The sequence below is a fragment of the Aegilops tauschii genome, chromosome 2 (assembly GCF_002575655.3).
Source record: "Aegilops tauschii subsp. strangulata cultivar AL8/78 chromosome 2, Aet v6.0, whole genome shotgun sequence".
In the NCBI taxonomy this organism is placed as follows: domain Eukaryota; kingdom Viridiplantae; phylum Streptophyta; class Magnoliopsida; order Poales; family Poaceae; genus Aegilops; species Aegilops tauschii.
The window spans coordinates 177,855,234-177,871,179 of record NC_053036.3 but is presented as its reverse complement, the minus strand read 5'-3'; the positions used below and the strand labels follow the sequence as shown (position 1 = coordinate 177,871,179).

At 44.5% G+C, this 15,946-nt stretch overlaps 1 protein-coding gene across 9 annotated transcripts; it reads left to right on the top strand.

Moving 5' to 3' along the window:
• The first annotated feature begins 1,471 nt into the window (after window positions 1–1,471).
• On the top strand, window positions 1,472–15,303 carry LOC109782797 (uncharacterized). Of its 9 annotated transcripts, none has more exons than XR_012202224.1 (9): window positions 1,472–1,938; window positions 2,042–2,156; window positions 2,391–2,502; window positions 3,363–3,456; window positions 3,567–5,928; window positions 6,403–8,771; window positions 13,028–13,381; window positions 13,544–13,728; window positions 14,649–15,303. XR_012202224.1 is itself a non-coding variant. In XM_073508295.1 (9 exons), the coding sequence occupies exons 5-8, from the start codon at window positions 5,319–5,321 to the stop codon at window positions 13,573–13,575; spliced, it is 459 nt and encodes a 152-aa protein (XP_073364396.1). In that variant the 5' UTR covers window positions 1,481–1,938; window positions 2,042–2,156; window positions 2,391–2,502; window positions 3,363–3,456; window positions 3,567–5,318; the 3' UTR covers window positions 13,576–13,728; window positions 14,649–15,303. The 9 variants fall into 9 exon arrangements, 3 of the variants coding, with proteins under 3 accessions (XP_073364398.1, XP_073364397.1, XP_073364396.1); XR_012202223.1 differs by having other exon boundaries at window positions 6,298–8,771; XR_005767523.3 differs by lacking the exon at window positions 6,403–8,771 and having other exon boundaries at window positions 1,480–1,938; window positions 13,028–13,212; window positions 13,286–13,381.
• The last annotated feature ends 643 nt before the right edge of the window (window positions 15,304–15,946 follow it).

Below are 15,946 nucleotides of genomic sequence, written 5' to 3'. Positions count from 1 at the left end.
AGAAATGATTTTTGGAAAAAATAAAGAGCAAACTATAAGGCAGCTACAGTTCAAATTTGACCCGCTTCCAACTAAATCGGCGAAAATTTGTCTTTTTCACGAGAGGTGGATCAAAACTTTTTACACCCAACCATTTGGTCAATTGTGCATTAAATATGGCCTAGTAGTTTAGAAAAATGATTTGGTCCAATTTTGCAACAATTATTTGGGAGGTCCTTCACAAAAAAACCTCCTTTTGGGCATTCGAAAAATGGAAAATAGTTTTTTCGTCCAAAGTAAATGAAAACTTCCTTAGGCAACATTGTTTGCCATTCCAATATGCACCCTTGTGCACAATATGAGATCATTTGAACAAACTATGCCATGAATGTGGCCATAAGATTGATCATTTGGCTTGAAAGCCATTGATCTCCACACGTGATAGCTCGTTTCCGAGAACACTTTTTTAAAATAATTGCCGTATTACAAGTTTGCTATTTTTCCTAAGAACTTGGCCACATATAATGACACAATGCGAAGGTTTCCCAATTTTTTGATTTGTTTGAATTTTTTATGCCCCTTTCAAAATGCGGTCAAAACGGCGGGAATGACCGTTCCTAGCTAGTGGTTGAATCTTGGAATTTTTTGGTGTTTTCCTGATTAAATAGATACTTATGTACCTAGAAATGATTTTTGGACAAAATAAAGAGCAAACTATAAGGCAGCTACAGTTCAAATTTGACCCGCTTCCAACTGAATCGGCGAAAATTTGTCTTTTTCACGAGAGGTGGATCAAAACTTTTTACACCCAACCATTTGGTCAATTGTGCATTAAATATGGCCTAGTAGTTTAGAAAAATGATTTGGTCCAATTTTGCAACAATTATTTGGTAGGTTCTTCACAAAAAACCCTCCTTTTGGGCACTCAAAAAATGGAAAATGGGCACTTGAAAAACCTCCTCAATTATTGACGAGAGGTGGATAGACAACTATTGAGACACAAGCATTTGGTCAACTGTACCTAAAATATGATCTAATATTATTGAAAAATAGAGTGGTGCCATTTTGCAACAAATATTGGTAGGTGCTTCAAAAAATATATACCATTTTCGGCACTCCAAAGGTTGAAAATGTTTTTTTGGAAATAAAACTCATTTTTGAGATCAATTTTTAAAGATATTTGTATTATTCCAGGTTTGTTATTTTTCTGAAAAACAAGTCCCACTTGTGACACGATGCTATTGTTCTTAATTTTTTTTTAATTCTATGATGTTATAAAATAGGTGACATGATTTAGCATATTATTTAATCGATTACAACCAATTTAGATGGTTATAAAATCGTCAAAGTGTGTACTACATTGTGATTGGTGGAACCGTTTGTGGCACGGATCGATGAGATGGCAGACATCCTACCATCCATTGCTAGCAATCCAACGTCCACCCATCCGTCCATGCAAAGAAAAGAAAAAAAAAACCACCGCACCAAACCCTACCTCTCTCTCACCTCTCCTCCCTTCCTTCCTCCCGCCCGCTGCCTCCCTCTCTCTGTCCCCGATCTAGATCGGCCTCTCCCTCACCCCTCGCATCGCGCCCTCCTTCCCTCGCGCTGGCACCGGCGGCGCCCTCCTTCCTTTCTGTCACCGGCGGCGCCCCCCTTCCCTCGCGCTGCACCAGAACCTCGCTCCCGCTCCCAGCTCTTCTTCCTCCTCCGCTGCAGCTAGGGTTTCGTCTCCCCGATCCCCAATCCCCGAAGCTCGGATCCAGCAGCAGCATCAGCGATGGCGGCCGCGGGAGATCCTCTCCAAGGTCAAGCACGTCCAGGCCAAGCCTGCTGGCCGCCCTCGCGAGTGACTGCCTCCGCAGTGACGAGGGCGGCCTCGTTGTCCCCGGAGGCCGCGGCGCCCCTCAGGGCCGACCTCCGCCACATGAGTGATCCGTCGATCTCGTCTCTCCAACAGTTCGGTTCTCGCCGCTTCGATTCCTTCGATTCAACAAGATACTGTGTACCACTTTGGTACGTGCGTGCGTGTGAGCTGACTCTTCTTCTGCGTGGTTCGTAGGTGTTCCGGATGCACGCACGAGTTTGACCTGGACAAGCCGCCGGTGCTGCAGGAGGTGGCGGATTTCTTCAGTGGCCATGGAATCGAGGACTTCACCTTCAGCAGGGGTAGGCTGGTGAGTACAGCTCCCATGAATCTCTAACAGGAAATGTGTGGGATGATGTGTCTATTTGGTTTCCGCTAAATTAGTTTGCATAGCTTCTGGTCACCTGATCCAGTAACGGAGAAGAATTTTAGGTTCAAAATGTTCCCACTTCCTAGTAAATGTTTTAGGTGCATAAGCAATTGATGTGATTAGTTGGTGGATTTTCTTTGTCGCTAAGTCTGAATGTGGGAACCTTGTTTTTAGTGAGAATGGCGTTGCCGGGCAAAGCTAGCGGTACGCGGAACCCCAGAGAAACCACTGATTGGCCTGTATCAGGAAGGGATACATACTGTTCAAGATATTCCCGGTTGCAGAGGTTAGCTATGAAATTCTGTTAACTATGAGAGTTACAACAGTTCGGTTCTCGTCATCTCTTACGGCATAGACTTCTCCAGCTTATACCAAAGAGACGTCCCTGTTTGAGCTGAAGTTTATATCCAAATAGGACGATTGAGATGTCACTTGAGCTACTAGACAGGCAGGATTAGTCTATGCGTGTACTAATTCAGCTACTAGATATAGATAGGAGTGCAGCATGCTTACATTGACTAGTCTGTACGCGTACGTACTACTGTATCTGGTTGGCGTTGAAGTCAACTTAGAAGACCAACGTTTTTTCTACCTCAGTCAGGAGTATTATGCCTAGACAGAGCATGGTTTCTCAATCAAGTTTCTTGTTGCACACACTACATTCTAAATAGATTTATTAACTTGATCTTAGAGCTATTTATGCAACAATATCACAAAACTGACAGTGATGTGAATTTGTTAAGGGAGGTAGCTGCTTTTATGTGATCAGAGGCATAAACAGTGCAGTTTTAATTTTCCAGTATGTCTTTGAGGTAATAATGTCATGGAAGTCCTTGGTAATACTCATATGAGTGCTTAGTATACTCACATCATGGTCTACACGGTGTCAGTTGTCAACTAGCTGTAACCCATATTAGTGCTTAGTATACTCATGAAAAGGGTTATTTCTCCACCTGTAGTTCACGGTTTATGCAGCAGCTGTTCTTCTACCAATCTGTTGCTCGATTGTGTTGCAGATTCATATGATATTGGTGTACACTCAATTTGGTTATTTCTTGCTAGTTCTGCTACTAGTTGCTGTGTAATCCTAGTACTACAGGTGGATCAATCTCCCCCTCCCTCTCACCCCCGTCTCTGTCTCTGCAGGTAGGACAGGAGGAACAGCGACAAGAGACGGGATGAAGCCCGGCCAAGGAAACCCACCGCAGCCTTCAAGACCTTGACGGCAGTCGGTGCTATGGTATGAATCCTTCCTCCACTTCAAGACCTCTACGCACGACGCTCGGCAGCACGCGCATGCATTGCACTCTTCCTTGCTCTGTTCTTGGGCTGATGCTGGCGGCGGTGCAGGGGATCCTGATCAACATGCAGTTCCCGGGGCCGCAGATCGACGCCGTCACCAACGACAACATCGTCATCAACGTCTTCAACAACCTGATCTGATATTGTTCTGAGATCCAGTGGCATCTCTATCCTCTTACAACTAATAACATTTTTTAACCTCTTTTGGCCGCACTTTCGCTTTCACTACAAATCAGATCAGTGGTGAACGAAAGAAACAAGTGCACAACTAGTATCAGTGGGCTTGTATTTTTCTTGTGTAGCTGCTCTGCACTTGTTGTAGAGCATAGCTTGCATCAGTATTTTTACCTATTTTTGACCTCTCATTCTGAAATACATCTAGCAGGTGCGGCTAGTACTCTATTATTCTCCTACATATAGCTATATATGCATCTAAAAGGGCAAGTACTTGGATGACCTTGACAACATCATACTGATTGTAATAACTTTGCATAAGACTCTGTATTCGAAGACTTCTCGCAATTTATCATGCAATTCTAAACAATAGCATACGTCTATCTACCCTGCTGGGAATTTTCACTTTATATAAAAATTTGAGAGGCAAATGCTGGGAGTTCCAGTCTTGTCTGATGGCTAGGAACTCAACTCTGCTTCTTGTTGTTGGAGTTTCAGGCTTGTTGCATAGTTCGTAGGTTCAAGTGTACTCTGGCTTCCAGCCATAGTGCACTACAAATTATTATAGAATTACAAAGTGTACACAACATTGCACCTTACACATTCTTCTCTTGTGAAATCAAATGCCATGACTGGGCATTCTTTTATCAACTTGCTGTACACTTGCTCTGCTTTAGGCTACTGTATAACTTGTGCCTTTTAACTTGATGTACATAGCATGCAATTTTTTACTGTATCACATTCACACATGATACTCTTAATATAGAGTTGTTTTCCGAGCTAGTTCTGTTTACTCTTAATATAGGTCTATTTGTCACCAATACTTGCCTGCTATGCTATAGTAGACCTTGTTCATATTTATTAGCTAAGTTTGCTTGTCCTTGGTATCTATATGCATGCCATTTGTGTTTCAGGCTTTCTCTGAAATGAAATAATAGGTCTATTAGTCACCAATACTTGAGTGAATCTAACTCCTTACCTGCTATGCTATAGTAGGCCTTGTTCATATTTATTAGCGAAGTTTGCTTGTCCACAGTGATCCATATACATGCCATTTGTTTTTAACGCTCTGAAATGAAATAATAAGATTCACACTCCATGGACCAGGAACGACCACCGGGACCTCCACGGTGATGATGAAGCCTGCACATGGTCGAGCTCGATGGAACAACAGTGCCTCAGTGTGGTGCAGCCGAGTTGGGCCACTCCAGTGCATCAGGAACTCTGCATGCTGCTGTCCTTTGTCTCATCATCTTAACTACTACAGTAGTAGGAGTATTTTATATGCTGTTCTTTTCTTGGCCACCCAGCATGTTTGCTAATCATCCATCTGCCTCATGTTATATGATCCCTACCTAGTAACTTCATTGTATGCAGACTTGTGGTGTTGGTTCAGTTTAGTCAAATTAATATATATACTGCTATGCTACTACTACTACTACTACTACTACTGTCTGCATTTAATCCTGATTAGTAGCTTCATCAATAAGTGGCAAACAAAACAATGTCGATTTTCATCTTATCTCTATGACAACCAATGGAGTTGAATTGCAGCATCCATGTCAAAGCTGGGTTCAATTCTTGGGCAATATATGGTAGTTTCCACTCTTCACGCCCAAGATTAGTATGCTGCAGCTCTCCCTCCTCACTCCATACATCCAGGTACTAGTTACCCAACGAGCAGCCCTGCACCTCGCTGGATCTCGCGCAAACCCCGCTCATCTTGCTGCTTGTGCCAGGGAATACTCTCTGTTGAGTATTTTGAGGAATGAATATCTGTTAAGTATGGAGTTAGGATTATCTAATAAAATTTCTGCTATATATATATGCATGAAACTGAGATTGCTAGCATCATTTACACAAGATACACCCTTTGAATTGAATTGATTGGTTTAGTTTCATATATTCTTCACCCAACCTTCTATCATGCTTGTAACTAGTGCTCTTCTCAAGTTGTTAGACAGGATTTTCACTTCCTGCCATCCCAACCTTCTATCATGCTTACAAGATTTTTCTTTGCACGATAGTAGCACCAGTACCTTGCTGCTGTTGGGAACGGAAGGGAGCTGTTCCATGCACTGAATCTGGGGAGAAAATCACCTTCAGCATGTACACCATCACCTTGGGCATGCTTGTGGCGCGGCTGCTCGGCCTCAACATGTCCTGGAGTGCCATTAGCGCCGCCCTCACGCTCATCTTCCTCGACTTCAAGGACGCTCGCCCCTGCCTCGAGAAGGTAATTGTCTGTCCATCCGTCTGCAGTTAACTAAATTGTGCCCCATTGATGTCCTACTACTGTTAATTGTTACTACCATGGTGCTGATGATGTTCAGAATATGATATGTGCCTTAATTCTAAGTTCTAGTCTCTCTTAAGAGACACTTCTAGCTTTTCTGACTCAAAGTTGTTAACTTGGTACTGCATGAGTTTTACTACTGCTAACACAGAGAGTATTTAGTACTGCCAACACAGAGATTTTGTATGCATGCTACCTGATGAGTGCTTTCTTTGTAATATTTCACCTTCGTATGCATAGGTTTATTCGGTTTGAATTCTGCATGACATGAAATAGATATTTACGGTGTTTTTATATTTGGAAACTTAGCTAAAAAGAGTGGAATTCTCAGCCGACTATACAAAAATGGGGAATATCTGATCTTGATGTGGATAATAAAGTTTGCATTAATGTGCACTCCTCACAACAGTACAGATAATCAAGTCTCCCTCAGTGTGCACTCATCACTCATCGTAGCAGAAATGATCAAATTAGCAAGGAGATAAACTGTGTGCAAGATCGACAGTATATTATCAGTCAAAGTTATGGTTCAGATGCAAGGTTTGATTCTGCCATGAGATGATTATGAAACATGATATACCTGGAAGAAAGCGAGAATGTGCCATGTATTCAATACTCAGAAAGGAGGATAGTCCAGCAAACCCCGTTTCATGCAAGTAATCAACAACAAAAATATTAAGATGGTATATGTATGTGGTAATCGGTCTGCATATCACAATGAGAAGCTTCCGGTGTAAGCAACCCAGTCTTCCCTCGCAAGCTACCAGAGAAGCTTCCAAGGCAAGATTCATCTATCTTCCTCAGTACGATACCTGGATGACTTCCCGTGCAAAATACTCAGGCTTCTTCAGTAAGCAACCACAAAAGCTTCCGGCATAAGGTACCGAGTCCTTCCCCAGCAAGTCTTTAAGGGGGGAAGCTTCTGAAGCAGGATACGCAGTCTTCCTCAGCAAGATACTCTCGATGGTTTCCAGCAAAAGCCATCCAATCCTCCTCAGTACGGCATTGGTGTAAAAGATTACAGTGTGAACTGACAGCTTATGGCAGTGCATCCCAATAATCAGATCCGCAACAGTTTGGTCGGAAGCAAGAATCAGTCATAACATAAGTCAGCCTCAGAAATCAGATTCTCACATATATATGCGGTCAGCATATCACCAGGGTATTGCAAGTCACTCGAACGCAGATCTAACAACCATGTGAGGATTGTTAAGATAAGAAAGCCAATATACACCGCAGTGTGACAAAGGATTATGAAGATTGACGACATCAGCGAGCTCAGTACAAGTACCTGTGAACTTGGAATATGATCCTGATGAGACCTTGTCTTCTTTCTCCAGTAACGACACCATGCCTGTGATCTGAGCTCTTTTTGGCCCTTCGGGGTGGATGCCGATTTTATTTTCTCTATTCAACAACTGTCACGAGTTCTAAGCTGCTTTCCGGCCGTCTCTTATAGCTGTTGAGTTTCTTTTTGTGATAGTGGCCCTTTGCTTTGAGCAGTTTTTTGGCCGTCTTAGGGAACCGCCACTTTCTTTTTATCAACACGGTCTCATGCTCTGAGCTGATTTTCGGCCATCTTGAGCCGTGGTTGAGTTATTTCAGTAATGTCCCAGATCTGAGTTGTAACGACCGTTCTAGTGGCTACTAATTTATTTGCTGATTTCTTGCAAGGGTTCGGATGATCATTTCCCTACGGTCAGAACTTGAGAGGTGATGAACCGGCCATTTAATCAATATTACCATGTCAGAAGATGAGGATAAAAGTACGCATGTCGGAATATTGCACCCAACAGTAACGATGGTCACACGAAGAAGCAATATGACCAAGCTCTTTCAGCAAAGGATTCAGACAAAGAGAACAATAACGAAGAAGCAAGACCGACAATGCAGGACCCCATATCCAGACAACCTACTCTGTCAACAATATGTGCTCAAATTGGTCATTATCGAATATCTGAGTCTGTCGAACCAAACCAAGGTGCCATTCAACAGCTTGACCCCGGCAACCATGGTAAAGCAACGGACAACCTACTATCCCCATGGATATGCCGACAGAATGAATAATCAGAAGGGTGGATAACAGTCTTGAAGCATGTGTCCTCACTTATGAGGATCATCAAACGATAGCTTGGCATGAATAAAAATTTCTTCTGCCAGCACCACCGTCAGTCAAGATTGCGGATATCATCATATAAGGCCATAGCCTTTTATGCTGGCCACAATAGGAGACAGTCACATATTTGGTACGGATCTAATACTCAAGACAGTGGAGCCACTCAAAATGATTCAGAAACTCCGCGAGAAATCAGTATCTGTCAGAAAAACAATTATGATCCACCTCACTGCTTTGAACCAGGAGGACCTACAGTTGGATGAGAAACCCAATGCAAGAAGTAAAAAGATTGGGTGTCCACCAGGAAAATTTGTTCACAACTTCATGAAAGATTGTCAGTGCTGGATGACACATCCATCGGAATTCAGTCTCGGACTTGCGAGACGGACATATATTTCAGTCATGGTAATCTCAGCTAAGTCAGCAGATATGAAAAGAATTGGAGTCAGTATAGGCATGAACCTGTGAGGTAAGATCGGTCAGGATGTGGATACAGTGAAGCAAACCATCCCAAAGCCAGGCAGTCTCGTCATATGAAATTAAGTGGGGAACAATCAATAAAGGAAAAAGGATTCCCGTGTTGGAAACGGTTTCCTTAAGTCAGTATATTCATACTTGTTCCGTGAGCAACCAAATCTCGAGGACAAGATTTCTTTAAGGGGGGAAGGTTCGTCACAGCCTGATTTTGGCCCTTTCTTTTTCTTTTGATTTTATAAGATTTTTGCTTGAGTTTTCTTTTTCCATGGCTATGTGGTCTGGAAATTGAAGAAGATGACCTCTTCTTTCTTTCCAGAGTGGCTTGTCATCCTCAAATCCTTCCCAAGACCTTTCCATTTCCATCTTGGACCAACCCCAATATTATTTTCTAGGGAATATTCCTTTTTCTATTAAAGGAATAACCCTGACTGCCCTAGGTTGTGAAGCAACCTATATTTCCATCACTCCCAAAATTTCCAAATAATTCTCATAAATTGTTTGGGTCATATCTTTCTCAAATATGACAAAACCCTTCCTTGGCATCATCAAAGATAATTTACAAATATTCCTTTTCTCATTCTGTCCTAAGTGGCTTTTTGAGAAGGAAGTGTAATTTATCTTTGCTTGATTGACCCCAAACTTTTTGGACACCTTTTCATGTCCATATTATTGCCTCATGCCAAAATTCAACTCCATTTGCCTAGTACATATTCCTGAGCAATTTTTCAAAGTTCCTGTCTGAGGGAATTCATTGTGAAGGAAGTACTAGCTAGGTTAATCCAATTGAGTTGAATTTTTGCATAGTCCTTCATATCATCAAATCAAAGCTCTCCTCGAGAATTGAGCTCATGAAATGCATCCATGTGAGCTCACCTTGAAATCTTTGTTTCTGTCCAAATTTTCAGTTAGTGAAGCAAGTATATTTTATCTTACTCCATCATTGCTAAAAAAATCCAGGACCTTCTTCTATCCATTTAACCTATCCCCACCAATTTTGGGATCAATTCATCAAGCCAACATTCCTCTAGAAGTTTTGCAAGTTTCTGTCCAGAGGAGATGTTTGTGAAGCAAGTATCATTTTGGTTGACCCATTTGGTATGAAATGTTTACAGCACCTTCATATGGCCAGGTAACACTGCCATGCCAAATTTCAGCTCAAGTGGCTTCTTCATTTGAGTGCATCATCATAATCTCTATTTTGGACCATTTTGGTCAATGCAAAGCAACTATGTTATATATTGGTCCATTTCCGTCCAAACTTCACAGGATTCTTGTCCTTCCTATCCTAAACACCCCAGACAACTCATTTGGCTCCAAGCTCTTCTCTGTTGATCAATGTACCTGATTCAGTTTGATACAGCAAACTTCAATGGAGTAATCCCATCGACCCAGAGCCCCTCTGCTTGATCTATCACCTCCCGTAGGCTCACTGATGCAGGGACTAATCACCAGATATCTCATGGCTGCCTCTGGAGTCTTCTTGATGCCAGCATGCACGGTGACCACCGTTTTGGCACGCACTGGCCGCGTCCAGAGCGTCTTCTTGCTCGGGCCCCTCCTCTGCTTAGTGTCTCAGCGAGCACGGGCATGTCCAGCGTGTTCCCCGCGTCATCGCCGTCCCTTGGACCCATCTCCCCCTCTGGAAACCTCCTCGCTGGTGCTTGTCACCGTGCGCCCACAGACGCGCTGTAGATGGCCATCGTCTTCCTCCTCTGTCCACTTCTTCCCCGTGCCCTTTGTCTTCCTCTATCCGGTGAGCCTGCTCCCTGCTCCCCTCCATCGCCTTCCGTCGAGCAAGTTCGCATGCCCACGCGTCCGCGGCCCCAGCAATGTGTCGCGCGGCCGTGCTCACCCAATCGCCTCGCCCCGCCTATAAATGGGCATCCCCGAGGCCATTCGAGCACACCAGTAGCCTCCTCCTCCTCCCAGAACAATGCCTAGCTATCCCAATGAGCTCAAGGAGCTCTCCTTGTCGCTCATCACCGCCATGGCCACCGCTTGGCTTCTCCTAAATTCACGCACACCGGAGCTCTTCCTCTCATCTTTCCACCTCTAGAAGCTCACCCAGACTCCGTCGCACCCTACCCTTCCCCCAGTTTCTCTCTGGAGCTGTTGTGGCCGCAGCCCCCAAGATCAACCGCCGCCGCCGAGCTTCTGTTCTCCATCGTCGCCGTCACCCTAGCCCTCCCAGGCGCTCTCTCTGCTCGGGGATGAGTGTGGTGGGCCATGCCGATCTCGTCGGTGGCCTCCCCGCAGCCGGAGCCCGCCGGAGCCAGCTGCACATCGTCGGTCGCCGCCCCTCCGTTTCCTTTCCCCTGCTCCTGCTCTGCTCGTGGTCGGGAGGAAGAAGACAGGGAGCAAGGGAGGTGAGAGAGAGGAGTGCGGGCCCCGCCTCGAAGCGTCACGGAGCCCAGCCCCGCGTTGCCACGTCACTTAAGTGGAGGCGTACTCTGCGGAATACGCCTTCCCTTTCTGTAAGCGCACTTTCCCTCTGTTTCGGGCTGAAATACGCTTAAGCTGCTCTAAAGACATATTCTCTGAAAGACGCTTTCTCTTTTTTAGCTCAGTCGGCGGAAGTGGTTATATTGTGAACGTTCACTGTTTAGCCCCTTTCCCGCCTAAAAAGTGAACGGCCACAACTTTTCACTCGTAACTCCGATTGAGGTGAATCCAAAGCCTACTTCTTCTCGTCGAACCTGGTATGTTCCTATCATTTTCACTATGGTTTGACATATTATAAATGACCTTTTTGCCCTTGCCCCTAATCAGCCCCCTTCGGGAGAGAAACTTTTCTGGTGATTCCTTTCGTGATCTTTCTGCGCTTCTCCCCGGTGGTTTCTTCATCCCCAAGCAAGCCACAACACCCACTTGCATGATGGCCATGCAGTAGCCATGGTTTTCAACTTGGACATTTAATAAATGTCTGCTTGTTTTGATATGGTTATCATTGTTTCGGTGATGCTTATGGATTTGTGTTGACTTTCATGCTATGTTTTTATGCACCTGATTATCATGTACTAGTTGCTAGTATTTCTGTCGTATGTCATGCTTGGTGGTATTACATGTTGGTGTTGGTCATGTTCTTCGAAACATGACTATCGTCTGCTACCGAGTACCGTGATTATGCATGTTCCTTTGCATCTAGCTGGTTATATGTTTGCTTGGTAGTAAGCTTGATATGCTCTTGCTTGGTATTTATTGTTGATGCTAGTGGTCATGTTATGCTATGAGTAGTGTTATACCTGTGATATTCATGCTATTCAGTATGCCATGCTCATCTCGATAAATGATTTAATGATGTTGTTATGCTCGTTGTTTATGTTGCACCCCCATGATTATGTTGATATCATGCTCATGCACTGTAGTTGCATCATGTTATTTTAATATGACTCAGCTTATTGCATTCAAGTTTAACCAGACTTATATGAACTTGAACAACTGTTGGCTGAGGCATGGTGCCACCATCTCGAGCTGACCAGTGCAACCACATTTGCCTTTTATGGGAAGGTCCTAACTGGGTCTATGTCATGCCTCTCGCTGGTGCCTCCAACAAGGTAAGGTTATGCGCGGGCGCTACCCTGATCAGGTAGGACGGCATAAGCCTTGTGTGCTCATTGTTGTTGTAAGGATCCTTGTCCCCGTTTGGGACCGTTGTTTGTTTTGCCACGATGGTGGTCGTTGATGCCTTTGGTAGGCACGGGGCCACCCATGACTTAGCCCAGAGGGGATTTTGTCGGAGTGGCCGGGAGAGTGTCATGGCAGTAGATCGGTTTTGTTGGAACGCCGTTGGTCTACCCGAATGGGATTGCGAGGCCATGGGTTCCGTGGTGTGGGTACAGTGTGCTAACCTCTGCAGAGTGTGTATTAAATCTATCGATAGCCGAACCCGTGGATATGGGCCTAGTTCGTAGTTGGTCACATTATGGGTCAACAGTAATAATAATGTGCTTAATAACAACCCTGGTTCGATGACGAGAAAGAGGTTGATTGTGATCGCGAGATGATCACTGTGGTATCAAGGATACCGAGTTGTTGGATATTTGTGGTGTTATGCGAGAACCACGGGTAAAAGTCAAGCTCCTTGTGGTCATGTAGTGATTACTATGGTATTGTAATACCAAGCTTGATTGGATCCTGAGATGATCGTGTGATGTCCGTGAGGATAAGCTTATGAATGTGATGGTTACGAGGTAACCCGAGCTGAGTAAGTTGGTGCATGATAGCTTCATCATGTTGCATGTTAGTATCATCATGTTCATATGTTCGTGCCATGCTCATATTGTTCTTGCTGTATTATGTTCATCTTGCTCATGCTAAGATTGATCTGATAGTATCATGTTAATACTTGTTAACCTGCAATTGCCATGTTGTTGTCTGTCTTGATTGCTCTTGGTTGCTGTGAGCTTGCAAGCACATTCAATGTACTGACCTGGCGTGTCATGCCAGCTTGCAGGTCATGCCGGACTTGATTTCTTGTTTGCCGTGGATTCCTTGTTTGCAAGCTAGGATAAGCGTTCCTGTCAGAGTCCATGCGGAGTGGAGTTCACCACCGTCGTCGATGCTCCGCTGCTTCGTGTTGTTCTGTTGCTTGCATGGAGCAACCGTGGCAGGCGTAGTGTCGCCGTGCCGATGTAATCTCCTTGTACCCATATAGATAGTAATAAAGAGCTCATTTGTTCTATGCTAAGCAGTGCCGTATTCCAGAAGACTTCTCCTCGATCTCTGGGCTGGAATACGGGGCGTTCCGACTTCTTTGAGCAGGGGTGCCACATATCATGGAATGGCACCCGGCATGCTGTGGTATTTTTCGTGTCCATTTTGAGAGAAGGCGCACCGAATAATAGCCAACAAAGGCATTTTGAAAAAATAGCTGCCACTTTAATATCTCACATGTTTGTATAATTCAAATTATGTGCGTTTTGTTAACCACTCATGTGACGCCATGTGTCTTGGTTTTAATAGCTATAGGAGGTGCCGTGCGGACAGCTGCTTGACTGAACGGGAGGCGTGCGAGCGCCGTCCGGTGTGCGGGCTGACCGAGAGGCGTGCAAGCTGTGCTCCAATGCACAGGCTCACCGGGAAGCGTGCGAGCTATTCAACGCGGGATTTGTGCATCTCTTCAACGCAAACGGTTCGGATTGAATACGGTATCTCTTCAATGCAGTTAAAAATCACTAGCACTATCTAATTTTTACAACTAAAGTTTAGTAATTAAGCATAGATTTTCATTCATAGATTAAGCAATCGTTCTCACCACGAAGCGAGACAACCTTTGACCGCCGCCCGCCTCTCTCCCACTGGTCTGTATTAATGGTGCGCCCGAGCGGCCACACCCCCCATCCTCGCCACACACACAATCCTCTCTCTCCGCCTGCATCCTCGACACCGCTCTCAGTCCTCAAAGCCGGCACCCCCATCCTCGCCACACACACAATCACTAGTACAACGAGGTGCTATACAAACAGTTTTTAACCCCTTTCCGCGACGGCATTTGGAACCGTCGCCTAGTGAGTGTGGGCGATAGGGGAGTCCTTCCCACACGACCTAGAAACCGTTAGGGATATGCCCTCCTGGCACACACGCTCGACAAAATGAGGTCGTGTGCGACCGACGAGCAGTCAAATACAGAAATATGTACAATAGTGCTAAAAAATACAATTATACAGGCGAAATCACTTCCGGTCGTAAGTACATCCCACACAGCAGTCACCGCTAAACCTTTCCATTCGTATATACATCCCACACAGTCGCTCCAAGGAAAACATTTCTGTTCGCAAGTACATCACACACAATTTTCCCCGTTAAATCATTCGTGATAGTGTTTCCATTGCACACGGTATTAACAATTTTATCGTTTGTGTTATTGAATGCATCACACACGGTGCCTATAAGAAACTGTGTGTCAAGGGCTGTCCATCACACACAGTTTTTATGTGGTAAACGTTTGCGCCAGGTGGCCTGATACGTCCATTTTGCATCATGCTTTTATATCGATATTTATTGCATTATGGGCTGTTATTACACATTATGTCACAATACTTATGCCTTTTCTCTCTTATTTTATAAGGTTTACATGAAGAGGGAGAATGCCGACAGCTGGAATTCTGGGCTGGAAAAGGAGCGAATATTAGAGACCTATTCTGCACATCTCCAAAAGTCCTGAAACTCCGGGAAAGTCAGTTTTGGAATATATTAAAAATATTGGACAAAGAAAGCACCAGAGGGGGCCACCCACTATCCACGAGGGTGGAGGGTGCGCCCTACCCCCCGGGCGCGCCCCCCTGCCTCGTGGGCCACCTGGAAGCCCCCTGATGGTTTGCCCTGGAAAAAATAAGAAGAAAGTTTTCGGGATGAAGCGCCGCCGTCTCAAGGCGGAACCTTGGCGGAACCAATCTCGGGCTCCGGTGGAGCTGTTTTGCCGGGGAAACATCCCTCCGGGAGGGGGAAATCGTCACCATCGTCATCACCATCGATCCTCTCATCGGGAGGGGGTCAATCTCCATCAACATCTTCACCAACACCATCTCCTCTCAAACCCTAGTTCATCTCTTGTATCCGATCTTTGTCTCAAAACTTCAGATTGGTACGTGTGGGTTGCTAGTAGTGTTGATTACTCCTTCTAGTTGATGCTAGTTGGTTTATTCGGTGGAAGATTATATGTTCAGATCCTTTATGCACATTAATACCCCTCTGATTATGAACATGAATATGATTTGTGAGTAGTTACGTTTGTTCCTGAGGACATGAGAGAAGTCTTGTTATAAGTAGTCATGTGAATTTGGTATCCGTTCGATATTTTGATGAGATGTATGTTGTCTTTCCTCTAGTGGTGTTATGTGAACGTCGACTACATGAAAATTCACCATTGTTTGGGCCTAGGGGAAGGCATTGGGAAGTAATAAGTAGATGATGGGTTGCTAGAGTGACATAAGCTTAAACCCTAGTTCATGTGTTGCTTCGTAAGGGGCTGATTTGGATCCATATGTTTCATGCTATGGTTAGGTTTACCTTAATTCTTATTTCATAATTGTGGATGCTTGCAAGGGAGGTTAATCATAAGTGGGATGCTTGTCCAAGGAAGGGCAGTACCCAAGCACCTGTCCACCCACATATCAAATTATCAAAGTAACGAACGCGAATCATATGAGCATGATGAAAACTAGCTTGATGATAATTCCCATGTGTCCTCGGGAGTGCTTTCCTTTATATAAGAGTTTGTCCAGGCTTGTCCTTTGCTACAAAAAGGATTGGGCCACCTTCTGCACCTTGTTTACTTTTGTTACTTGTTACCCATAACGAATTACCTTATCACAAAACTATCTGTTACCGATAATTTCAATGGTTGTAGAGAATATCTTACTGAAA

Bases quoted from the DNA above. Each gene is read 5' to 3' on its own strand.
- LOC109782797 (XM_073508295.1), top strand. From the start codon at position 5,319: ATGCTGCAGCTCTCCCTCCTCACTCCATACATCCAG. The intron at 5,355-5,722 runs GTACTAGTTACC...GCACGATAGTAG, and splicing joins TCCTCACTCCATACATCCAG to CACCAGTACCTTGCTGCTGT. The intron at 13,213-13,543 runs GTAATCTCCTTG...TGGTTTTAATAG, and splicing joins CGTAGTGTCGCCGTGCCGAT to CTATAGGAGGTGCCGTGCGG.